The 27514-nt window shown below is 32.3% G+C and overlaps 2 protein-coding genes and 2 long non-coding RNA genes across 4 annotated transcripts; 2 read left to right on the top strand and 2 right to left on the bottom strand.

Moving 5' to 3' along the window:
- The first annotated feature begins 264 nt into the window (after positions 1–264).
- On the top strand, positions 265–1798 carry LOC117916824. The gene is made up of 2 exons (XM_034833006.1): positions 265–691; positions 816–1798. Exons 1-2 carry the CDS (start codon positions 358–360, stop codon positions 1550–1552), a joined length of 1071 nt encoding a protein of 356 aa, XP_034688897.1. The 5' UTR covers positions 265–357; the 3' UTR covers positions 1553–1798.
- A 6669-nt stretch (positions 1799–8467) lies between these two features.
- Positions 8468–18433, bottom strand: LOC117916051 (beta-galactosidase 8). Its single transcript, XM_034831859.1, has 19 exons — positions 17967–18433; positions 17791–17886; positions 17220–17332; positions 17033–17099; positions 16841–16933; positions 16571–16714; positions 16323–16411; positions 16108–16213; positions 15884–15971; positions 15494–15612; positions 15085–15249; positions 14165–14367; positions 13936–14045; positions 11603–11712; positions 11327–11440; positions 10769–10870; positions 9368–9579; positions 8950–9286; positions 8468–8873 (listed from the first exon to the last, which is right to left on the bottom strand). The coding sequence occupies exons 1-19, from the start codon at positions 18129–18131 to the stop codon at positions 8766–8768; spliced, it is 2541 nt and encodes an 846-aa protein (XP_034687750.1). The 5' UTR covers positions 18132–18433; the 3' UTR covers positions 8468–8765.
- Positions 11846–13911, bottom strand: LOC117916053. The gene is made up of 2 exons (XR_004651500.1): positions 13039–13911; positions 11846–12979 (listed from the first exon to the last, which is right to left on the bottom strand). It is a non-coding gene; the product is annotated as an uncharacterized LOC117916053 (long non-coding RNA).
- On the top strand, positions 14292–15805 carry LOC117916052. Its single transcript, XR_004651499.1, has 2 exons — positions 14292–14408; positions 15034–15805. It is a non-coding gene; the product is annotated as an uncharacterized LOC117916052 (long non-coding RNA).
- Positions 18434–27514: the final 9081 nt, after the last annotated feature.

Here is a 27514-nt window from a genome sequence, read left to right as displayed (position 1 = left end):
AACAGTCACAATTTTTAAAGCAGGGGCTGTAATGCATTTTTGGAAGCTTTCTTGACGCTTTCCATCAAAGTCAAGCAAACACTTTCTTAGCTTTTAGAAGTCTATATATATGACAAAATACATATAAATCCATAGAATAATGGTAGAAGAGCTGTTTCTCAACTGGTTATTCATATTGAGAAGAGGATTTACAAGAATTGTGCAGCACTCCATGGCCTGGATTTCACTAATTCCCCCTTATAAAATTTGCCTCTGGGCTCTTCCCTTTTCCATCTCTCTTCTCCATTCTTGTAGAATACCTGAAAAATTCAACTGGAGAAGGGACATAAAGGAGAGAATTTTAGTTGCGTGATAAACATGAAGATGCAGAGGAGAAATCCTCGTCTTTTGGTGGCTTTCTTTGTTGTACTCGCTGCCATAGAGGCCACCTTTGTCCTGGCTCAAGGCAACGGTAATGGGAATGGAAACTCAAACAACAGGACGGCAGCCCAGGAAGCTGCTTCAACTCATTACACAATGTTGTCATCAACAGCAAAAGGGCAAGAGCGCGCTTTCTGCAGAGCCAGAGGAGCCTGCTACTTCAAGACCCTCGTGTGTCCGACAGAATGCCCACAGCGGAAGCCCAAGAAGAACAGGAAGAAGAAGGGTTGCTTCATTGACTGCAGTAGCAAGTGTGAAGTTACTTGCAAGTGTAAGCCTACTTATCTACTCACTTAATGATGTTCTTCCAGCCCTACAAGTACTCATGTCCCATATACCAAAAACCATTTCCTATTTCTCTGTGTTTGACATTACGAATCCATGCCTTTTTGCAGATAGAAAAGCAAAATGTACTGGATATGGCTCTCTCTGTTATGACCCTCGCTTCATTGGGGGTGATGGAGTGATGTTCTACTTCCATGGCGCAAAGGGAGGAGACTTCGCCATTGTATCAGACGATAACCTTCACATCAACGCACACTTCATCGGAACCCGACCTGCAACAAGAACCCGTGACTTTACATGGGTCCAAGCCCTCTCTGTCATGTTCGACACCCACACTCTCGTCATTGCTGCAGACAGGGTTTCTCACTGGGACGATGACGTTGATGCCCTCATAGTAAGGTGGGATGGGGAGACAGTTACCATTCCCACAGATGGAGAGGCCGAGTGGAGGGTGGATTGTGGAGAGAGAGAAGTGGTGGTGGAAAGAACTGATGATACTAACAGTGTAAGGGTGACGGTGGGTGGACTGGTGGAAATGGATGTGAGGGTGACACCCGTTGGAGCAGACGAGAACCGGGTCCACAACTACCAGTTACCAGCGGACGATGCGTTTGCTCACTTGGAAACGCAGTTTAGGTTTAAAAACCTGACAGAAAACGTGGAGGGGGTGTTGGGCAAAACTTACCGTCCAGGCTATGTTTCCCCAGTCAAGAGAGGGGTCCCCATGCCCGTGATGGGTGGGGAAGACAAGTACAGAACTCCATCCCTGTTTTCACCGTTCTGCAAGCTCTGCAGGTTCCAACCACAAGTTGGTCTCACCTCCGCTCAGGGTGTATCTGAATACTGATATTCTATCAAAGAAAAAATTAAAAATAAGAAAAATGCTCTTTGTGTTTGGATTGTTTACAAAAATAAGGGCTCTTAAAATGCCCATTGGGTATTCGTTTCATGTAAGAAGTATGTATGTATGTTTACAACAGGAAGCAGTTTCAAAGGTAGAAGCTCCTTGAACTGATCTTTTTGTTGAACAAACACCAGCAAAATGCACCATAAATCCTCTTTTAATTAATCAGATGGGTTTAAGCATAACTCATGATGGACGTGAATTTAGATCTTCTAATGCACATGATATTGAATGTTTGTGTTTCTACTCTGGGGATGTCAAGAAACATACTACCGTATCAGAAGAACTTGGGCATGATTTATGAAAGAGTTCTGAAGACTTTTTTACTCTTCTAGTTGCTTTCTTCTTGATCTATAATGGACAATCTTTTCACCGTTTTTATTGTTTAACAATTTAAATCCTCTAAAATTAAGATGTCTAAATCTTAAATGCTATATCCAACAAGATTTCAGACATTTTGTGATATCATTTTCAATGTTCAATGAAGCTATTCAATTTTTTATTGGTGTATTAACAATTAAATCGACATATTGATATTTAATTGAGAGATTTTGATTTTTATGCGAATATCATAATAATTTTTTTTATAAGAAATGAATGAAATTTGAAATAAATTAATGTCTTCTATTTTTTTTGATAAATCCCGACTTTATCTTTACTATTTATTAGAATTTTGGATGTATCCTTAAAAATACTATGGTCACTTTGCAATTCATCAAACTCCACAAACACATTTTTTGTATCCACATGTATGATTGCTTACTCTAATGTCTTGTTATCATGTATTTTTCTTCCCCATTTCTTCTTTATGCACCAACAAAAGTAGGTTTTTCTTTACTTTTCTTTTTAACATAATTTAACATTCTTTTTCATTATGTCCCAACAAATAATTAGATGTTAATTTCAAGACTTTCATATTCAAACTTTCAAATCTAAGGTTATGTTTGATTTTGGAAAATTTGAGGAAAATACAAAGGAAAGAAAATAAAGAGAAAAAGTAAAAAGAAAGAAACAGTGAATGGAAATTAAGAAAAGATTAAATCAATAAATAATTTTTATATGTTACGTTAAACTCGTTTAACTTATTTTGACTTTTTTTATATGAAGATTAAATAATTTGTAATATTTTTAACTAAGTTTAATTATATTTTATTTACTTTTATGTTTTTACAATAAAACAAAAAATAAGGTCAGTTTTCTTAACATATTTTGCTCTCCGTGAACCATGGTGCAAGAGTTTGAAGACTAACTTTAATTTTCTAATCTTATCAACTCATTTGGGTGTGTTTTGTAATATTTTCCTTACTTCTTCGATGGTGTTGTACTTGAAATTTTCTCAAAATAAAGACTATTTGGATTATGCCAATATTCTATTGCAATCAAATATAATATATAACATGACATAAGGTGACAATTTCTCAAGTATGAAGCAATTGTAAGGGATGTTGAAAAAAAATGAAATAATTTAAAATATATAGTTCAGAAACTATTTTCAAATGTATGATACTTTTTGATATATCGATATGGAGTTGGATTTTGAAAAGATAATTTCAATTTCAAAAGACAACTTCAAAATTAAACACAATTTCTAATTTGATTTCTTCTAATTATTGTAGATTTGAAAATATGGTACTTTATGTTAGATGGATATCCCAAGTTTGTTAAATTTGAAGGTGTTTTGGGATTGTACAAGGGTCTTGTTTTTTTTTTTTGGCAAATGTTAGATTCCATACACATCATATTCAAGGGTCTTGCTCGTTAAATCTGAAGGTGCTTTAAGATTGTACAAGGGTTTTGTTTTTATTTAGGGGTATCAAATTCCATATACATTGATGAGTATAACAAACCTCTAGCAAAACTTGGGATATCCATTTAATAGACCTCTAAGCAAAACTAGTTTGAGTTTGAACCTGAACTTTTACTACCTTCACAATCCACTTTGAAAGCATCATGTGACAAAAGAAATGGACCTCGTCCTCCTCTCAAGATATCCTCAAACTTAATTGATTTTAAATCTTGACCCATGGCCTCCATGAAGAGAGAGAAAAACACAAAAAGAAAACAAAGCATAACCCAAGAAGAGCCAAACAAGCAAACAAACTATTAAATAAGGTCCTTTTTCATGTTTTAATCAAAGGACAAGAGTAGGTGAAATAAACATAGAGTAGAAACATGACTCTCATATGTCACATAGTGAAATTGAATCGTATTCAAGATATATCTCAAAGAAAACCAAAGATGCAAACGATGAATATAGCAAGATCCAGTCTAACAAGCAATGTATGGACATTTGATATTTGCAATCAATCAACAAATAATGCTTAAAATCAACAAAAACGGAGGAAGAAAACAATGAAATCCATAGTGGTCATACTTGGGCTTCTTAAGCAAAGCTTGTTTTGTTGGAAAAAATTTTCAATTATGAGCCCACGTATTAACATTAATTGTATATGTGTGTTACCTATTATTAACCTATTAAAAGTGATCAATTAAGTTAATTAATTTGTTAGACTTTTAAGACATCTCCTAAGGGGTATGGGCTTTGCAATGTGTAGAGACTACGTGCGTATATTAAATTTGAGAAACCATGCTATGCTACAAAAATTAAGTACTCAGACCAAGAATAGTCTATGCATTAATTTAAAGCTATATTCAAACATCACAACAAAAGGTTACATATAATTTAAATTACATTTCAAATGAACCTTAGAACCAACTAATGAAGTATAATTAGAAATAGGAAATCTTCGTCTTGAATTTTTATAAATTATTATGAACATTTGATGTATACCATTTAAGAGGTGGTGCATTAATGTATCCTCATGCCACATGGGATTTCAATATTGCTATATAAAACAAGATAAAATTCTTACCTATTGAAGTTGCTCCATTAATCCTGAAAGCATCCACACCCAAAAATTCAGAATGAAAATTCATCTTTGTTGAATAGACAATTTTGAAGCTAAAAATAAGACACGAATGATAACATGTGAGAATTCTTACTTATTGAATATGCTACAATCTTAAAAGCACCAATCTCCAAACATTCAAAATGAAAAACCATCTGCACTGATTAGATAAATTTGAAGCAACAGATGAGACACTTAAACAATAGTAGCATGTTAGAATATCATAAAATCTGTGGACTGAATGAAACCAGTTAGAATATTTAGGACCATATATCGCTTCTCGAACCACTACTAATGCATCCTTAAGAGACAAAATAATTGAGAAGTATATACAACTCAATAGGATTATAAAATTGTTTAACAATAATATTAAAGGACCCCATATCCTTTAATATTCACAATTGATTTCAAAAATTTAACAATAAGATGCTATGTATGTTTGATCTCAAAAATAATTTTTTTTTCGAAATTAAAGTTGCAGAAACTAATGGAAAAAAAAATAAAATTGTTGCCTTAGAAAGCTGTGGGTGAACAGTGATCGAGAAATAAGATTAGTATCGGATGAGAGCTGCTAGAATCTAGAATGTGGTGACTACTGAGAGCTGGTAGAATTCGAAATGGTAGGGTAATGGGATATAATAATAATAAATTAATAAATTATAATTATTATAATTTTTAATAATAAAATAAAAGCAAGGAAAGCCGCCTTTGTTAAGGGTTAGCCTCTTGGCGGTGATATTCTGGATCTCTGTTGAGAGAAAGCGAGAAAGAAAATAGAGAGAGAGCAGCAATCTTTGTTGGCTGTGACTTTTTTGGTCTTGGTTGAGAGAAAAAGAAGGAGAGTTGAGAGAGATCATCTGGAAGAACTTCTGGCAGGGATCAGAGGGCAATTAAAGCTTTTGATTGTTTGATTTGATACACCTCGTCTTCATTTCAGGTTCTATTTTCTCTAATCAAGATCGTGATTCTCTGTTTTTCTTTTTTCTTTTTTTTTTGGGCTTGGATCAAATTATTTTGGAATTTTGTTATTGATTGGAAATTTTGGAGGTCTCTGCATCTTATGCAGTCTCTGTACCATTTTTATTACAGTTTGTTTATAATAGCTTTTGAAATTCTGGATCTAAGACTTTTCCTCTGTTTTTCTCTGTAAATGTTTGGTTTGTTTTGATTTTAATCATAGATTGATGATTCATGAAGGTCTCTATTTAATAAATTCCAGATGGATTGTCATATGATTAGAGATTTGTCAATTTAGGTGTTGATTATTAAAAGTTAATGTAATTGTTTTTAAAATTTTAGAACTAAGACTTTTCTTTTGTTTTCTTAGTGAATATTGGATTAGTTTTGTTGGAATCATGATTAATGCTTCTTGTAGATCTCTGTTTAATAAATTTTGAATAGATAATCAGAGATTGTTTTAAGTATCAATTATTATAAAAATATGGGTTTAATTTATGAAAAGATTACACTATCCACTATCACATAATCATATTTGTTAAAAGACAATATTTCCTAATAAATTTGTTGAATTGAGTAATAATTTAATCATAGTTATTTTTTTTAATAGCATGTCAGCATATGAGATTGGATCCAACATCCAACAACACTACCTTATAATCGGAGGTAGAGTTAACCTAAAATTGATATCAATTATAAGGTTAACCCAAAGTTTATATCAATTTTTTGTATCATTGAGGAAATTAGAGGATGATTTTAATATCAAAAACTAGTATTCGAGGAAAATTTCACATGTGATATTGAAAACATATATTAAATTAAGAAACAGTCAATACTTGCATATGTTAATATATTAGGAAGGTGACAGTTAAATCTAAGCAATATTATCTTAAAAAACAATATTATCTATTATAATATAATATTATATTTTCAAATTATCTTAAAAATACATAGGATTAATAGTAATAGCACATATTACAAAATTTCTTATAAAATTTCTTTTTATCTTGGTATAATAATTTTTTTAAAGGACTTTTTAATTTTTTTTAAAAAGGAATGATACTAATGAAAAGTCCAATATCTGTAACACTATCCAATATGACATATTCACACATGTTAAAAAAAACAATGTTTATGAAACTAAATGAGAAGATTTTGGGTTGGTTGCTTTGAAACAAAAAATGTAACAAAAGATCCTTGGATAAAGATGTGTTGATCATGGATTTGTAAAATCAAGATTAATAACTAAAATCGTAGTTATTTTTTAATAGCATGTCAATCTACCAGATTTGATCCAACAACACCACCTTATGATCGGATCTAGAGTTAAACTAAAGTTAATATTTATTCTATCATATTTTTATAATAACATTTTACTTTTTTTTTTATTTGATACATTTTTTTTATTTAATTTTTCTTTTTATTGTGACATGTTCGAAGACATTCAATATTTGTTATTATTGACGAAGCTAGAGGATAATTTTAATATAAATAACGAAGTAGAATTAATGAAGCAATATTATATTTATCATTGTATAATAATTTTTCCTTTTGAAGGACTTTCAGTTTTTTTAATGGTAGTTCTAACATCTGCAATACAATCCACTACTATTGAGTTATATATATTAAAAGAAAATATTTGTCACACTTATTAAAAGTTAATATTTATGAAGTTGAAGTAGAAGATTTTGGATTGGTTCATTTGAAAAAAATTAGAACAAAAATGACAATGAGTTGGTTTATATGATATTGCGAAGTCTTTAGGTAAACAATATGTACTTACTGGACATCATAACTGTGTAAAATCAAGAGTATTGGGTAGAATAAACAATAGATGCTTAATAATAGTTATTTTTTAATATGCCCACTTACAAAATTGGATCCAACCAAACCACTTTATGATTGGATCTAAAATTAACCTAAAAGTAATATCAATTCTACAGTATTTTTATAATTTTTATTTATTTAATTTTTTTAAAACTAGTTGATATTTGGTATCATTGAAAGATAGAAGATGACTTTGATATGAATAATATAATAGGTGAATGGTAGAAAAAAATGCACTATCATGATTTGTATATCAAAAGGGCATTTATTTATAAACTATTGATATTAATGGTAGGTCAAACATCTATTGCACTATTCATTGCGATAGAGTCACACATGTTAAAAAGAAAAATATTATGTTTTTACTTTAGATATCATGATTTGTATTATTGCTTTTTTACTTTGGTGTCATTCTTTTATATCATAGTTTCATTTGTTTTTATAATGTTAGTGTAGGACCTTAGACGCTACCAACTCTTCTAAAAGCAATTGCTTTTAGGAAAAACACCATATAATAACCTTATAGTGCATTCTCCAATCCGTCAACAATCTCCCCCCCAACGACACCCCTGGGGTTTGAACCCGTGATCTCAGCTTTAATACCATTTGTAGGACCCTAGACGTTACTAACTCTCCTAAAAGCAATTGTTGTTAGGGAAAGCGCACACCCTAACCTTATAGTGCATTCACCCAAGCGCTCACGGCGAACACAAGGGGAGTTGATGGACGCGATCAACCCTCCGATCTGTCAACAATTAGGTTTATACTTTAGGTATCATGCTTTATACTTTAGTCTCATTGTTTTTTTCACTTTGATTTCATTTTTTTGTATTTTAATCTCATTTGTTTTTCATTTTATTCCTTTAATGTCTCAAATCGCATCTTCTCTTCTCGTACCCTAATATTTCCTATTTTACTTGTCCATTTTGTAAAACTATTTTGTTTTCATCCAAAGTTGTGGTTTGGTTTATTAAATTTATTTTAAAGAAATACTAAAATTTATAATATTAATTAAGTATTACCTTGTCACTAAGATTTTTAAAATAACTAGAACAAACAAATACAATTCAAATTATTAATGCAGATTATTAAAATCATTAAGAACAAACAAATAAAGTTCATATCATTATAACCATGCATGTACTTTCTATGTTGGGTATCTGCCTTCTTGAAAATGCCACATCCTCCTTTTTCTTGCAAAGATTGTACAAAGTTCAAACATGATAAAGAAATGTTATCAAAAAAGCAGAAAATTCCTTTTTTTATTTTTTATTTTTTTTACAAGGAAGATGATACCACATGGTATTAGATGCATCTTTTTCTCTGGTTTTTACGGTAACAACTTATTTTTACTTCCATAATCAGTCAAAAGTATACTCAATTTTACACAGCTACTTGGGGGACAAAGCTTTTGCTTATTCCCAAACACAGCCAGTTCTTATTTCTTACCCACCAGGTTCTCTTCATGTACAAGAAGCTTCTACTGCTAAACTCTTTGCAATTCCGCTACATGGGTCGCCAAATGTATCAATTGATACTCCAATGCTGCAACTCTTTGATCCAATGCAAGCCTGTAAAAGAGTCCTTGTTAGTATAACCCAACATTAAGTGGATGGGTATATATCAAAAGAGTCAGCAAGTGTGCACCTCCTGTACAATTGAAAGAGCCGTCCTGCTGCTGCACTTGCTGTGGCTAAAACTCCCACAAGTCCCACGTGGAGTCCCAAAGCTTGCAAACTTGATTGAGGAAATGACCTGATTGGGAAATGGGCATTCCAGTGATAGCATAGGACTTGACTTCCTTCCTGTGGTTAGATCTGAGCCCCACATATCTACTGGAGGTGGGTGATATTCAGACACTCGTGAACACAGACTCTCCACCTGTTTTGTAGCGAAAGATATCTGTGTTGGATCACCACCGATTTCCTCAAACAACACAAGAGTGTTCCCACTTGGTTGCAACCATGATCTAGGTACATGGTACCTGTGATATCAATGGGATCAGAACCAAAATGTTTGGAATTTAACTTAAAAAATTTCATCACTAAAGAATGTTCAAACTTACAGTTGCTGAGATGGTTTCCCACAGTTTTTGAGGCATTTGTTTGAACTGTAAGGTCCTCTGTAATTGCAGGAGGAGGTGCAACCACTATTTGAAGAGACATAAGCTGGCCAGTAACGCCCAATGCTTTGTCCATTCACCCATGCCTCACCCTTCCCCATCCCCATGAAATCTAGTGCAACCGGATCATTGCCAGCCGGGGCATCAAATGTTGTCTGGTTAACAATTATTCTTCACTGTTAGTATCTAAAGAATTATGTCCTCAGCATTGTTATGATCTACTCATGCATCATAATGAGTGGTTGAGCCCTTACAGAAGAAGGATAAACAAGGAAATAGATAACCATATCATTGTCAGATGGAGAACATACAAACTTCTCTGAAATGCAATGCTGAAAATTTCAAAATTATTACTCATAAAATAATTTTAAATACACGAGGTCATGTTACTAAGATGTACATGCATATAAATAAGACCTATAATCTTATCTTCAACAGTGCCTTCTCCAACTCTATCCAGGAGACTCCACAGGTTGAAGTATTTTTGGACTCAACAAGCAAACAAATGGAAGAGACCATATGAGGATTTTTATTTTTATTTTTTTTAGTTTATATTAAGTAATCATGGATCTCAAATTCTCATAAGAATTTGCTCACATGCCCACCAGGTCCAAATTTTTTTAAAACATTTACAACTTGGCACATAGAATTTTCTGTCCTTTTCCTTTTTGTTTCTCTTGGTTTTCCATTTTTCTTTTCAAATTAAATTAGGAACCTTAACCTAGCTTCATCTTAACTATTTAGGCCACATACAAAGATCCTATTTTGCTTCCATTCAATGAAACCACATATATAAACACCTATAGAATCAAATAATTATGACCAATTTCAATTCAAACATAAGCATCTATAGCTTAGTCATATATTAATGCAAATCAGACTTGAGATGAAACAATAACATGGCATATCTAGTACAGACATTATATCATTATGCTTCAATGATGCACTTAATTATAAGAGTCATAAAATAATATTCTAAGTTGGTGGAAGTAATCGTCTCCACAACACCCTTTTCCTATTTATTTTCTTTACTAGCTGAGGCAGCAATTCCTGGTATTTCCATTCTCAATTCACATTCCAGTGCTACCAAAAAACTCTAATACTAAGCCTGTCAGACATGCAACTTCTAGTCACCTGTGAAATCAACAGACTCCCACTTACAATAATAATTTCCAACATTGTCAGTATTCTCATCCTACCTCTCCCATGATAGTCTCCATTCCTGATCCAATATCCTCTCTAAATGTTTAGAAAAATTCTGAAACTAGATCATCACTGAATGATTGCCTTGCAATGCAATAAGTAATTCATAATAAGAATCAGAATAGTAAAATCTGCCTCTACCTTGTACCATATCAAGGGTTGCTTCTTGGGTAAGGTAGAGCCAGCAACCCACTTTGAAGAACTTCCACTAGGCAGGCCTAACTCTTCCCCTTGCAGGCCAACCTGTGCTTATGGAAACAAAGACGAGAGAAAAACTGAATATTTTTTGCATATAATCCTTGAATAATAATAATAATAATAATAAATAAATAAATAAAATAAAATAAAATAAAAAATCAAACATGCAACCTAGAAAGGCTGGAATTACTGTCAAGGATTATGCACTTTGCTCATTTAGAATAATAAATAAATAAATAAATAAATAAATAAAATGAAAAATCAAGCATGCAACCTAGAGAAAGGCTGGAATTACTGTCAAGGATTATGTACTTCGCTCATTTAGAATACGAAATAATTATTTGTTTCTCCATTTTCCAAGATTGTAAGAATGTGCAGATCTTTTAATGTAGAAAAGACAACTATTTACATACAATAGAATTGATAATCTCTTCTATTGAGTAGCGTACCACATACTGTTAAATAGACAGCAGCACATTGTGAAGAACAAAGAGAACTGACCTGATATGTCCACTGCTGCGAGGAGAGATCAACAGTGGTGCCATTTGCTAATCCTTTCAGTTTTATGGGGCCAGTAATTCCCGCACCCTGTTTATCATAAAATGCTCCATAGTTCTGAAAAATGTAGATGACTTGCATTAGTGTGCACTTCTTCTCGGTTATATTTTGAACGCCATAACTTGTTCATCCAATAGATAACAAGTAGTTCTAAACTTCTAATTGAGAATTGTAGATGATAATATTCTTGCAATGCTTTATTAAGCAGGGAAGCCAAACCTGAAGTCCTACTGTCAAACTCAGGAGATCAATTGTGTTCTTTCCATGTATAAGTGTCACGGGGATATCCACTGTTACTTTAGCATTGCCACTGTTCCCTGTTCCACTCCCTAAAAATGCTCAAATTTTTACAAATACAAGAAGTCAGTTCTGTTGTCACAGTTCAGGCTGCAGAGTGCATCGTTCATCCACAAAAGTGAACATCATTCTTATCTTTTTGGTGAGCATTTCTCAAACCACAAATTTTTTCATAAAAGGCCTGAAGCATTTGATGAGTCTCTATCATTTCAAACGACAGAGAAAGAAAAAGTCCTGTCACTTCGACACTTTGACATGCAATGATCCCAAGAATTCAACTTTCTTAAAATATTTAATCATTTCTTAACCCCTTCTTTCTTTTCCTTTTCCCTTTAAGGTAGACATTTAAAGTTGGGCCACCCTAATATCATTAATGTAAACCAAATGGTAGCATTACTTTTGTTTATTCAGTGAATTGTCTTTAATGCTATTCAGATGATATTTTGCTTTATTTATAAAACCGCCCAAAAATAGGCATGTCCCCAAGACAAAAATCCACTTCCTTCTTAACTTTTGAAAGCAAACTATTTTTCTTTTCAAAGAAATCACCTACTTTTACTAAAATTTTGGATAGCATGTTATCACCCTCATTTTATTTTTCAAGGTTAAATTAAATTCACGTTTTCCCCAATAGTTTATTTTAGTAAATATCAAGAAGTTTTCAGGTCCACCTAATTCAACTGGCTATGCTACCAAGCACCCACCTACCCTAAATGGAAAGAGTCTTTATCCACTTTTATTAATTATTAATAAATGAATAAATATTAGATCTTTCCTTCATCCTCCTTGTGCCACTATTGTGTAGGTAAACATCCTTAACAATTGAATACTTTTTTTTAAAAAATATTTTATGATAAATTATTAATTGTAATTGAAACTAATATTTGAGAGGTGAAAGATATTAGAATGAGTGAGGATTGACATAAGTATTAGTTGAAATTAAATTAGGATTAGTATTTGTCGATGTCAAATTAGGAGTAGTTAATTTGGTTATAAGAGAATTATAATTAAAGTCATAATAGGTTCTTAGAATCCTAGTAAACTTTCAATTTTTTAGAAAAACTTATAAATAAGGCTAATTCATATAAACCAAAGTATTAATTGATGCTTAATAATATTATGTTTTTTTTTTTTGTGCATATTTTGTAATTTTTAATGATGAAACTCTATTGGTTTTCTTCTAGGTAAAACTCTTAGAAGGCATGCGAATCTAAGGTATCTATTCCTTCATCTTCTTATTTTTTTTCTCTACAATTTTATGGTGCTTTAAGCTTTTATCCCATATTCCTCTCCTTAAACCTTGAAAAAATTTAAACCTTAGCCCATCTATTTGATTATAGGCAACCCTCTCCTTAAACCCTAAAATAAAAGGGAGATACCTTATTCCTCTTCTTAAACCTCAAAACAATAAAAACCCTATCCCACCTATTTGATTATGGACAACCATCTCCTTAAACACTAAATTAAAAGGCGACCATTCAGCGGGATACATGTAGTTATCACCATCGTATGTTTCTCTAATGAATCTATTAGGTGCACAAGTGGCAGCATATTATTAGTCCACAAACACATCGTATCACCCTGTTAGTCCATGTATACACGGCACCATTTCACAGGTCTGTGTTGTGTCATCTAGTTGCATCTTATAAAAAGGAATCCCCATAAATAGACCTCAAGGACCACCATTTGAAAGGACTGAAAAAATCTCTTTAAGGGATTTGTTCTCTGAAAATTACTGCTAGTTGCTCCTACTCATGCTTCCTCTTAATCCGCTCTATTCTTCCTTTGAATTGGGACAACTCGCCATCCACATGGTCACCTCCTTCAACAAAAATACATCACAAAAAACCTAGAATAGCCTTTACAAACTTATCTCAATCTTAAGACCTTTTCCTCAAAACCTATAATGTTTAACACCTTTCTTTATTTTTATGCAATAAGTACATCTATTTCTATAAGGAAATATTAACAAAACAAATATCTAATATAATATTCTCTACTATTATGATCCAAAATAAAATTTGAGACACTTTGTAACATAGCTCAATGAAGCCGTATCATTGATTCCTCCCCTCTTTTTTCCCTTTCTATAAGAAGGCTGATTAATATGAAAGAAGTAGAAATTTCACATGTACAACAAAAGGAAACATAAAAAATGACCTCTTAAAGAGGTAAAAAAGAAGGAAAGAAAAATCCAAAGTCATAATAAAATACAGGATTGTAGGGCAATAAAAATGCAAGAATATTACACTAACCTGCAAGCTTCCCATTAATAAAAACATGAAGGGCATGGCCTAGTGATTCCACATGAAGAACAGTTTGTGATCCATCTTCAAGGAAAGGCTCGTCACCTTGTATTTCAGTGCTACAACAAACAACCAGGAAAAGTTTCTGAAATATTTATAGCTTCAGAAGAAAAAATGGTGGGAACAAGTGCAAACAATAAACTTTAATCCTTAGGATCTATTCCCCAAAAATTTATACCTTAGTGAATACCACAGATAGTCACTTTTATCAGCTGTAATATTTATCTGCTCCAGAAGTCCGAGTTTAGTAAATGCATTGTTTTTTGAGATACCCACAGGTTCATCAACCCAACTCCAACCAGATTGGAAACCATCAGAAGAGTCAATGTCATTTTTCAAAGATTGCTGCATAAATCTTGGCATCACAGCCATCGAGTTAATCTGCAAGGAAAAGTAGTATACCCTGCTTATGCTGCTCTGAGGTAAAACAAAAAAAATAATTCTATTTTGATAGTTTCTTTCTCATGAAAATTTTGAATAAAAGAAACAACAACCAATTAATTGGAAGTAATTATAATGCAATGTCTAAAGAAATGGCCAATTATGCCTACTTTTTTTTCACCTTCTAAAGGATTACATTCATGATGACAATTATGCGTTTTTTTTTCACCTTCTAAAGGATTACATCCATGATGACCTTTTTCCTTCTTTAGAAATCATGTTATAACTACTTTCATGCATTGCAAAAGAATTAGTTCTCAATTTTTCTTTGTTTCAACATTTCACAAGCAGATGAATCCAAATAAAATAAGGAAAACTGAGCATCCAAAAAATTCTAATGTGTATAATTTAAATAAATGTACCTGAATCCAATAGAAGTTTCATGAAAAAATTGCATATTCAAGCAAATTAAGACTAGGAACAGAGAGTTAGAGGTGATTTAAGAAAGGTTGAAATCTTTTTAGGATCAGGAAACGGCTGACTGATTTGATGCACTTCCAAAGAATAGCTCAATGGAAAATTTTAGTTAATTTCAATTGACACACAGAGTCATGGTCTATGCTTTGAGTATAAAAAAGTCTTAACAGTCTGTACAAATAAATGTAGGGAATGCCTAGACAAGTCATTATACATGAAACACAAGATAATGAGGCAAACCTGTGCAGTATTAAGAGCTACATTCTTGCAATCAGGTAAGATGCTCACAGACCATGCAGGCAAGTGATATGAATTGCCACTGAAATTCACAGTAGCATCAGAATTGGTGCGCACATTGGCAAGAAACGCAGCACATGACCCTGTTCCTGTTTTATAGACACTGGCCTGAAATGGGAATAAGTCCACAGTAAGAAATATTTTTGCATGCAACTCCACAAATAAATCTTTGGCACTGCAATTAATATCATATGATTATGATCAGAGCATTTTGCATCCTTGAAGCATCTAATCATGGGAAAGAAATGGTGTCGTCAAACAGTAAGTATCTATCCGTCAGGAAGAAGAAACCATGCACTTCCGGAGTAGAAACTATGTGCTCCTGTCCTTGATTAAGGAGTAAAGAGTATACCTCCAAATTTGTACCAAGAGAAGTAATTGTTGGGTCAGTGGCGATCAGTGCTGCTTCACAAAGCTTTATGGCCTTATGCAGATCTTTTAGGTGACCCCACTTGGGTTGTCTGAGAAGTCCTGCAATGTACACAGAAAATGTCTCTATTTACAGATGACAATGTAAGAGCATTACAAGTTCTCAAAGATTCTAGTAAGTTGCAGAATTATATTGGCTACAAGTTATTTAGGTTGCAAGCGGTTGATGACCTGGTTCTTATCTTTGCCAGGGAAAAAAAGGAATAAATGAAAAAAAAGACAACCTGGATTCTTATTTAAATTTTGTAGACTGTGAGAACTGCAGTAACAAGCAATGAAAATTGTATAGTACTTAGATGGATAAGAAGCATACCATACTCATCTATTGGGGCATCATAATCATAACTTGTAGCAATAAAGGGTCCACCAGTAGTCCGGCCAAAGTTAGTCCCCCCATGGTACTAATTAGGAGCAAACAGAAATATATAATATGTAAATAAACATCCTTTTGATTTGGGACACTGAGTGGAAGCTATGGAGTTCCAGGAAATCCTCATAAAACCTTGTAAACATAAATCCCCAATACAAATTAAGTACCATATAATAATTTTGGAAAGTTCCACCTAGTTGGAAAAAGCGTGCAACGGCAAATGCAATGTCTTCCACAGGCCTGTATGGCACAGCACCTCCAAAAGAAAGAAACCTAGCATATTCCAAATATTTGAGAAAGTCAAAATGAAGACACATTTAGATAAAATCTGAAGGCTGAACAGGCAAGCAATATGAGTCTAGTAAAGGAGGTAGACATTTACCATCCTGTCCAATTCTCTGTCCACATTTTGGGTTTCTTGACAGAATTTGGAGTGAATTGGTCACAGTAAAATCCATTGCAGGTGTTAATCTGGAGGCATTTGAAATATCAAAGAGGGAAAATTTTCCAACACAACATTAAAAAATGTTACCAGAAATCCTTTGAATTGGAAAATTAACTTGTCTGTGATACGTTTAAAATATGTCAATGCTGGATTTCTAATACATAAACTGATAGCATGAAGCTTACCATGGGATCAGGAGCATCTGCTTGCTGGCACATCACCCAGGGAACTCCTGTATCCAAAGATGTAGCCATGGATGCTGCCCATTGGATATAGGATTTGGCAGCTGACCCATATGCTGAATCAATGTTTCCATATTCATTTTCAATCTGGTAGAAAGATAATCATTATTGCTTTATAATAATTTAAGAGTACTTACAATTGGGAAATTCATATAAGGAATACTTAAAAAAGTATTACAAATCACCCTGAGTCATTAGTGCTCAAAAATCAACCTGAGACAAGATTATGGGTCCACCCTGTGATGCATAAAGATTTTCCTTCTTCATCATATCCACAATCTTTGCCGTGAATATCTGCATCTCCTCCTGAAACAGAAACCTTCATATTAAACATGTAAACTGTAAAAATACCAACAATACAAAAAATTCAACTACTCATGGCTTAAAAAGAGAAAGCAGGAAAACCTCGAACGGCCCATTATCAGTTCGAAACTGGATTCCAGGAATGAAATGCAACCAAAGAGGAAAGCCCCTGATAAAAAATTTAAAATCACACATACACTGATATCAGGCGAAAAAAGAGTAAGCAATGATTAATTATTCTGAGAAAATGCCAGAAAATCGTTTGAACAATAGAGTATTAAACCTTTACCCATAGTTCCATTCTGCACATACATAAGGGCCAATGCGCAGATGAACATATAATCCAGCTTCTGCAACGGTCTTCACGAATTTAACCAGATCGTTTCTTCCTTTAAAATCATACTGGACATTGGCTAACCGTGTAAGTACGAAAAGCAGGTTCTCATTTTTTTTTCTTTTTTTCATTTCGGGTATTATTTAGTGTATTAAACACAAGATTACAATAATTTTCAGTGGGAGGAAGATCATCCTCGGTTCGGTTGCCATAAAAACACGAGAAAAAGGAAAATAAAATGAACTTCGAAACCCTCATTTTCCCCTTTCTTTTGGCCAAAAAAAAAAAAAGGGAAAAAGGAAACACAGGGAAAGGTAGAATCAAACCAGCTGAGTCAAATATAATTACCTCACATTTTTCTTTTATCAAGAACCGGGAAATATCTAATGAAACACTTCGACAATGAATTTTTCCTTGTCTTTCTTTTTTATTTTACTTTCTTTCTGTTTCTAGGCAACCAAACAGAGTATAGAGTAAGGAAACAAGAAAATGCAAAAATAACAATGCGAGTAAGAAGAAAACAAACCTGACGACGAACTGGTTCGTGCAAGTTCCAGAAAACATAGGTCTCGATCACATCTAAACCTCCATCTTTAGACTTCTGAATGAGGTCCGGCCACATCTGCATCCAAAAGCAAACACTCAGCAACAGATACAGAGCTGTATAGAGTAATAGAGAGTTGTAGAGAGAGAAGATCAGACATCGGGAGTACTGCGAGGGTAATGAATGGAGCCCGAGATCAAGACTCTGCGCTTGCCATCGATGACCAAGGCTCGGTGATCGTAGGTAACGGTGGAGGCAAACGACGTCGTCGCGATAGCTCCTAGTAACGAAACAAGAACAAACACAAATCCTACGCCTCTCATGATTCCTCTACTCTCAGAACTGTTTTCTGAAAACACAGTTTAAAGCAAAAACATTTGTTTGCTTTGGCTCATCCTTCTCATTAATTTGGCGTTGCTTGGCGGCTTTGCTAAAGCAATAAAATAACGCTTGGAAGGAAGGGAATCAAGAGAAATGGAACAGGATCAAGCTATCGTACGCCGGAGACGACACGCCATCTCTCGACTCCACTCCTCCGAGCTTTTCCTCTGTCGTCTTCCTCTTCCTCCTGTGAGCTCGTTTCACACTGACTTAGTGCGGAGCGAAGTGCGAAGCGGACAAAGTGTTCCCAGCGGTAAAAAAACACACGGAGAAATAAGCGTTCCAGCCAATTATTGGTAGTCGGAATTCTTACTCCTTGTAAATTTGTGGAAAAAACCAAATTATTGGTGCTCAGTTGAATATTAGTAGAAAACCTTTTTAATTATTTTTTGGGAATTATTTTAAAAATTAATAATATAAATACGAAAAATAATTAAAAATAAAAGGCTATTTTTAAGGAATATTTAAAAATGCAAAAAACTAAATTGATACCGTTTACAAGTTACAACTGAAGAACAAATTTTTACTCTTTAAAACATTAAACAAATGTTTATTCTTTAAAAAGAAAATTATTATTTCTGAAAACTTTTTCGGGTACAAACAATGTCATCAAATAAGGGAATCAAAATACATATAGGTGACGTCATTGATCGATCTCACATCTTCGACGATTGGATATAGCCAAATTTGTATTCGTTGTAAAGATGAGGTTTGTTTGGAATCAGAGGTAAGCCGTAAGCGAGCGAATGACAGAGGTGTCGGTGCGGATGTAGTGGGTGCAGTTATTCCATATGGTATGGATGAGTGCATTAGTTCACTCATTCCACTCACCTCTTCCCAATTTCCATGCAGGACAAAGACCCCATCTGCCTTTTATCACCTATGGTTGTCCTTTCACCACGCGCCTTCCCCAAAGCCTCGACTCGCAATCGCATCCCAAAAGCGCGTGCTGTTGTTTATTTTGTAATCGAATCCACGACCATGGTCACACTCGAGAGGCACATCCCTGCCTCTTTTTCAACTTATATAATAAAATATTGGGTTATAAAATGTGTTACTCCATCTATATATTACGTGTCATTGAGCATGACACTTGTGACAGACCAGAAAAACACGAGGGCAAAAATTCAAAATTCATGATCAGGATGAGAGACTTTAGATGTGGCTGAACGCAGCTCAGGCGTGCGCACCAATCATTGACCCAGTGCTAAGAGATTTGGGCGGTGTGAAAATATGGGATGGGGGTGATGGTCATATAAGGACCAGCATTACCTATAATGGACCATATTCAAATTAATAGACTAAAGTAATAAATAAGGCCAACTACCCAAACGAAGAATATGAATTAGGCTATCTACTCATTAATGTCCCCGTCCTCATTTTTCCATCACCAAATTTGTTTGATAATATTTTTCGCTTTCTTTTTTTTTTTGTTCTTTTGGGGTGTTGACTTCGAGTGCTTAGCTATTCCCACGTTCGGCGGTGTCTTGCTTTCTTATTCACTTCTGGCTGATGACTAGATTACAAAAGAGGGAGGAAATGATTTGAGTTAAAGGAGAAGGGAATGATTGGTTTAAAAAAATGTGTTTGGATAGATTGAAAAAAGTATGTTAAAAGCTAATATTTTTTGACTTTGATGTAGTACACTTTTGACTTTGATGGTTTTGCACCGAATTTTCATTTAACATCCAACAACTTGGATTTTACGGGATAAAAAGTTGGATAGAAATTAATTCAATACCTTAAACTATATTTAGTGGATTGGATATAGTATAAGATAAAAGAATATATTTTATTTCTTGTTGGATTGATAATAAAATAAGATGAGTTATTTTATTGGTGATGAAATATGATAAATTGTCTCGCTATTTATCATATCATATGTTAAACTAAATATAAAATATATTAAATTATGAAATATATTATTCAACATTTTTTTTATATCCCTTTTAGATAAGATTAATCAATTGGACATAAGGATAAAAAAAAAAGTGAATAATGTATTTTATGTCATATTTAATTGGTGATAAGATATGATAAATTGTCTCATCATTTATCTTATCATATGTTAAATTAAATATAATATAAGATAAATTATGAGATATATTATCCAAACTTTTCTTTATATCCCGTTTAAATAGGATATGTCAATCCTAAGTTAAGATGTATGGCATATATATTCATGTATTATATATTTATTTTATTATATATATATTTAAAAAAAACATGTAGTTCCTACAAAAATGAAATATGATATTTTAGGATATACATATTAGAATCTAACGCAATCTTAGTATTTTTCTAAAGCATTTTTTAGTTTTGTGCTTGTTTATGGAATACCATGAAATTAATTGTTATTTTTGTAATAAAATTTGCTCGTAGCATTATAATTTTTAACCATTTTACTTCAATTAATTTTCATTTGTTTCACTTGTTAAGTTAGTATTGAAAATGTTGGAATATATGGAATACCATATATTCTCTTTACATAATTAATTTTCAATTTAATAGAACCTCCATTTTAACATCAAATCAAGCTCAACACACATCAAATTAAAAATTGTACATACATTGCCAAAATAATCCCCAATTGAAAATTCAGGTTAATGCAAATTATGGGAAAAATATCAATTTTATATATAGCATCGTTCTAATTTTTGATAAGACTAGTTTGCTGTCACGCACTAAATCCAAATGGTACATGATAATAATGTCTAATTCAGCTACAGTAAATATACACACCGACTCCAACTCCAACGAGAACAAACAGAACTTATAAGAATAGTGAAGTAAAATAAACACCAACCAAGCTAAATGAATGATAAATCATGTTCCAGGCTTCCAGCTGTATTAGTGATTGATCAACCCGGCATCGAAGTAGGTGGGCTCTTACAACTATTTTTCGCTTCAATTCCTTTTTGTTCCCAAAATTAATTATCAATCAATTTGAAACCAGTTGTTTTAGGTTGGCTCATACTTCACGTACACAAGATAATCAAGCAAAATGTAGCGTGGTGGAGCATGCACGGCCTGTGGTAACAAACAAGGAGGAAATTCATGAAAGCCAACACTCATTGCAACTAGGAATGACAATGGGGCGAGTTCGGGACTGGTCGTCCATATCCCAACCCTATCCCGTTTATTCAAAAATATTCTCATCTCCATCCCATTTAAAAAATAAATGGGGCGGGGCGTGTATGATAAATTCTCATACCCGTCCGTTCTATCCTGTCTCGTTTAACTTTTTTTTTTTTAATTTTATTATATATTTTAAAAAATTACTTTTAAAATTTTTAATTATATTAAAATAAATATATTTTATAAATAATTTAATTATTATATTTTTATAACTTATTTATTATTATCTATATATTAAAAATAGTAAAATAAAAATTAAATTAAATTAATTTTAATTTAATTTTAAAATTAATTTCATATATAATTGGGACGGGGTAATACTCGAACCTACCCCGGATTTAAAAAAAAAAATCATAAACCCGTCCCAAACCTGTTTATTAAAATTGAACCTTGTTCCATTAAGGATGGGGCGGGGCGGGATGGGTACCCGAAAAAACCTGCCCCATTGCCATCCCTATTGGCAACCAGAGTGGTAGCAACAAGAGTTTGACCGAAAACTCCAATCCCTAACTTAGCAAAATGAGGCTCCAGTTTAACAAATCTGTTGTTCAATCTTGAAAAGCCTTAGATAAGAGGGGAATAAATAGTAGACTAAGCTCTCACTACCTTCTAATAACTCCGTTACTTTAGTGACACATGCACAATGAATTCTATCATAAATAATAGCCTGGAAACTAATTATAGTTGGTTTGGCTATTAATTGATTTCCTTAGTAGCCCCTTAAACTCAAATTGGATGAATCTTATAATCTAAGGAGGGAGAGAATATTCTATAGCTTGAAATAGGCTTGGTGAAAATATCAATAGTTTGATCAAGTGATGGCACATTCAAACTAAACTTTTTTCTACAACACCTTTTCTCTAACAAAACATAGATCCAATTCAATGTGCTTTATCCGAGCATGTAATACTGGGTTAACTGCCCATAGAATAATGTCGAGGTTGTCACACCATACAACAAATGGTTTAGAAACTGTTATTCTTAGTTCTCCTAATAAAGAACATAACCATGTTATCTCTACAACTATGTTAGCTAGGCTTCTAAATTTAGCTTCAATTGAGGACCTTGAGATCATATGTTGTTTCTTGGTAAATCATGACACTAGATTAGAACCTGAGTAGACACAAAAGCCATAGGATGATCCTCTGTCATCTACGTCAATAGTCTAATATGCATCACAAAAACCAATCAAGTCAAACTTGTTGACTTCCTGATGTAAACCAACCTGTCAATGTGACTCTAGTGGGATTTTTCATGAATTGGCAAACTCTATTTATATAATAGGAAATTTCTGGCCGAGTAATGGTCACATATTATAGTGCACCAACTATACTTCTATACATCTAAGCATTATTAATTGAATCACTTCCAAAGGTTGTTATTTTGTGACCACTTGTTATTAGCCTAATATGGTTAATTAATTGATTAGGATCCAAGTGGGTTGGATTAGGTGACCCAAACCCAATTTGAACTCAAGTCATTTAAGCTAATAAAGAAACCTATAAATACCCCCTTAAGGGTTAAAGCTTTAGACTTTTAACTCTTATTTTCTAGAGAGATTTTCTAGAGAGACCCTAGAGAAAGAGAAGTCTACCTTTCTTTGTTTCGTATAAGGAGAGATCAGGTAAGAGATCATTGGGTAGACAAGATCTATGATGAATATTGCAGTTTTGACACTTTTTTGGATTGGTTTTGATATGGGAATACCCAAATTGCAAGTATGGTTTCTAAATCTCTAAATTTAGGTTTTAATATGATTTTTGATATTAAGTTTTTTGCTATGATAGATTTAAAGAGCCTAATCATAAATTGCATGCACCTTATTGATCCATGGTTAGGGAACGAAGCAATTTGGGGTTCCCAGTAAAGAGGTTAACAAAATTCCTAATCTTAACAAGAAATCATTCAATGACAAAGAATTTTCTTAGTATTTTTTAATTGAATCTTAAATTGTGAAGTTTTGGCTCAAATTTGTGAAATGAAAAATCCCTCCAAGGTCTTTCAAACTTGTGTTACAAATTCATAATTCACCATTTGTGAAAGAACTCCCTCGAACATTAATGAAAGTAACCATGAAACAAGAAGTTGATCCTATTGCTCTAAATCAACATACTCTGAATTGATCTTCTCTAGTTCTTTATTGCTTGGTTTCAAAATTTTTGTTGGAATAGGTCTTGATTCGAAGATGTAACTTTGTAATTTGTGACCATGAATTGATGAAAAAACTTGATTTCCCCACAAAGGGAAATTGTTGTCGTAGATGGAATGATTGAACGAAATTGGAGCAAACTTTGAAGATGAAGATGAGGCTCCCATGATGGAAACCAAAGGGCTTTCCATTGTAAGACGAGTTCTTTGATACCATCTTAATTTTATAAATGAAACTGATTTTTGAAATAAATTATTCATTAAATATTGAAAAACCTTACATAAAAGGGGATTAAATAGGAGATTAAGCTCTCACCATCTTTTAATAACTCCTTTAGTCTAGTGACGATTGTACATGGTATTCTACCATATATAACAACCTTAAAAATAGTTATAATTGGTTTAACTTCTAATAAGTTTTCCTTAACAAAGGTTAGAGTAGATTCTATGAAAGAAAAAAACATGCATCATTTTGTTAACTAGTTTGCTCACAATCTAGTGAGTAGCTCATCCACTAGAAATGTCTTGAAGACCAATGTACCACAAGGTTTGTGTTCCCTAAGTTTCAAATTTACAATGGCATAAAGGACTATGTGGACAATTTAATGCATTTTTTGCTAGTTGATAACTTTGATGCAAGGGAATGATGTTGTTCTCTACCATACATTCCCTTCAAGCCTACAAGGGCTCACTCTCATTTGGTTCCATAATATTTTCAATAATTGTATTTAACATGCACCATGTTCATCTATCAATATACACATTCCTCCTATAAAAGAAAAGACATGGATTCTCTTATTACTATGTGAGCCAATGATAGATGGGGAAAAGTGTTTGAGAAACCCTAGAAAATTATTTTAAAGTAAATTTTAACTTCAAATTGTTTAAGAATATTTTTATGAAGTTTTTCAAAATAATGAGTTCATATATCTAGATTATCCCCTTTAATTTGAGTTGAAATATAGAAATTTGCAAATTTGTCAAAATATAAGGGATTGGTCAACTACCCAGGTCAATCAATTGATGTGGCTTGGTATGCAATTTGATAGTGCCCATTAGTTGAGTTGGGAATATCAATCAGTCAAGTCATCGATCAATCTCCAAGGTAAACCGTTCAAGGTGTGTAGTTTTCAACAACAACTTGTTGTACTATTTTGCCACTAACAAGTAGTTAATTGATTAATCGTTAGGTCAATTGATTGAGTTTTAAACCGTGTCTAATGGTTATTTTGTGATTGGAACTCATATAAAAGACCTTTAGACTTCATTGATTTCTGAGAAAGCAACTTGATTTGACTATTCCTTGACGGTAAGAGCTTTTGCATTAATTTTTTAGTGATTTTAGTCCAAAATTTGCATATACCTTAGTGCACCATTATAATCCCAACTTTCTACTATATTTGTTGAACCAAATTTCTTGCCAAGATCTTGTCCATTTATTCTCTTTAATTGTAAACATTCCAAAGGGATTCAAGAATGAGGTAAATCTTAGAAGTTGATTGTTGAAAGTCTCTTGAAATTCCAAGAATGAAAGTGTAAATAAGCGTATGATATGGTTTAAAAGTTTGAAGTTAGTGGAACCCTTATCTTGGATCAGAGCTTAAGGAGGATTAACTAAAGTTGGGATTGTGTCAAACCACTATAAAATATGAGGGAGCTTGTGAATGGAGAATTTTCTAAGTTAACATTTTTTAAAGAGTATCAATTTGCCTTTGCTTAGAAATCTCAAGACATGATAAGAATTTATCTAACTATAGCAATTCACAAATTGAATGTGGATTATCAATCAAGACATAGAAGAGCTTTTGGTGTTGGGTTTATCTAAGGGGCTTAATACCCAACTTGGTTGGCAAACACAATAGTTGTACCTAAGAAAAATGGAAAATGTTGAGTATGTGTTGATTATACCAACTTAAACGAGGCTTAGCTAAAGACTGCTTCCCATTTCCTTACCTAGATTAACTAGTTGACGCTTTGAAAGGTTACAAGAGAGATTGTCATTTATGGACACCTACTTCATGCTTTGAAAGGTTATAAGAAGTTGTCATTTATAGACATCTACTTTGGATACAATAAGATCAAGATGAACCCTAAGGATGCAAAGAAAATGGCATTCATTTAGAGAATGGAAACTTTTGCTACCTTGTTAATTATGCCATTTGGACTAAAAATGTGGAGGTAACTTATCAATGATCGGTTTTTAAGATGTTTGATAGGTTGTTAGGGAGAACAATCTTATATAGATGACATATTAGTTAAAAGTAAGGAAAATTCACATTGTTATGATTTGTGTCTATGTCTTAGCTTTGAAATGCATATTAAGTGTTGAAAATGGAAATTTTATTGGATACATGGTTAGTCAAAGGGGCATTAATATGAATCTTGCCTAACTAAAATATAGATATGATGCCATGCACTTCAAACAATTAAGGACATATAGCAACTTATTGAGAGGATTGTCACATTAGGAGGCCTCATATCAAGAAGTCTCGATAGACGTTTCTTTTGCAAAAGTACTCATGAAAAAGAGAATACTCGGATTGGATGTAAGAATGTGAAGATTCCTTCCAATAGTTGAAGATTTATTTATCTAGTCTGCCAATTGTATTCTACCTCTAATAAGCAGAATATTTGGTGTTGTGTTTGGTTGCTTTTAAGCGAGCTATAAGCACAATACTTACATGAGACATAAGAAGTACACACCCTCCTATAAAAATGGTGATCTTGAAACATAATTCTCTCTAGAAAACTTTAAAATATAATTTATTTTATTTCATAGTGTTGGTTTGGATAAACCTTTTGTTTTTTATTTTCAAAATAAAAAATTTTATGTAAAAATATAATATTTTGTACAAAAAATAAAGATTTATCTTATTTCTTTAAAAATCAATTTAAATTTTTTTAAAAATTTAAGATAATAATTTTTTTTGATGTCTTAATTTTTTAAATCATTGATTTTTCAATATAATTTTAAAAAATTCTTATATTTGACATAAAAGTTACTTTTGTTTTCTTATTTTGAAAATAAAAAATAGAAAAAATATATCAAAACATATATATATATATATATTTCTGAAGTAATTTTCCTTTAACCCTTAGTTTCCTCTTTCGTTTATTCTATTATTAATATTTTGAAGAATGAGGCTTAGTTTTCTATTGAAGGAACATATCGTAACAAATTCTTTGTAAACAATGATTCTTCATATGTATTATCAAATTAGGAGTTTGAAATACAATTTTGTATTCATCTATTGTATCAAGTATATTTTTGATAACAATTAAAAAGACATCATCAATAAAGTGGTATAATGTACAAACTTTTAAACTCTATTTATATCACAATCTTATTTGATTATATCGTTCTACTTTCATTTCCTCTTGCCTTTGTTCAATGATTTTGTATCAGAATCTCGTTTGTTTATATCCTTCTACCTCCATTTCCTTGTACCCTTATTCAATGATTTAGATGTCATACATATTTTAGGATTATTTGATTAAAATGATAATTGAAAATCTAATTTTAGAAATTTAAGGGTTTGTTTGGGAACTGTTTTATGAAAATATTTTTATGTTATTCGAAACAAAAAACACAGAAAACTTATTTGACAACCATAAATTGTTTTCTATTTTTTGCTCTTAAGAACAAAAAAATGGTGTTTTTAGATAATATTCTTTAGTTGTTTTCTATTGTTTTCGAATGATTGTTTTAAAAATAATTATATAAACATGTAAAATGATTAAAAATAAAATATTAAATATAAAATTTATTTTTAAAACATATTTCAAATATTAAAAACATGTTAAAATCATTTTAGATTTCCAAACAAACTTTTTTTTTATACAAAAATTAGAAAACAAATTTTAAAAACAATTTTTCAGAATTGTTTTTTAAAACAATTATCAAATAAGTCATAATCATTCATTTTTTTTTTGGCTTTCATTGTGATAAAATTATCTTCATTTTTTTCTTATAAAAAATAACTCTTTCTTTTATAACATACATATATATATATATATATATATATATATATATATATAT

The sequence above is a fragment of the Vitis riparia genome, chromosome 6 (assembly GCF_004353265.1).
Source record: "Vitis riparia cultivar Riparia Gloire de Montpellier isolate 1030 chromosome 6, EGFV_Vit.rip_1.0, whole genome shotgun sequence".
Lineage (NCBI taxonomy): Eukaryota > Viridiplantae > Streptophyta > Magnoliopsida > Vitales > Vitaceae > Vitis > Vitis riparia.
The sequence above is the reverse complement of the archived record's forward strand: the minus strand, read 5'-3'. Positions and strand labels throughout refer to the sequence as shown.

What these genes read in the sequence shown, in the direction of transcription:
- LOC117916824 (XM_034833006.1), top strand. Translation starts at nt 358, where the DNA reads ATGAAGATGCAGAGGAGAAATCCTCGTCTTTTGGTGGCTTTCTTTGTT. An exon ending in GTGTGAAGTTACTTGCAAGT is followed by an intron (nt 692 to 815) that starts GTAAGCCTACTT and finishes GCCTTTTTGCAG; the next exon opens with ATAGAAAAGCAAAATGTACT.
- LOC117916051 (XM_034831859.1), bottom strand. Translation starts at nt 18,131, where the DNA reads ATGAGAGGCGTAGGATTTGTGTTTGTTCTTGTTTCGTTACTAGGAGCT. An exon ending in TGTGCAGAATGGAACTATGG is followed by an intron (nt 17,100 to 17,219) that starts GTAAAGGTTTAA and finishes ATTTTTTATCAG; the next exon opens with GGGCTTTCCTCTTTGGTTGC. An exon ending in TGCCCCAATAGATGAGTATG is followed by an intron (nt 15,613 to 15,883) that starts GTATGCTTCTTA and finishes TGTACATTGCAG; the next exon opens with GACTTCTCAGACAACCCAAG.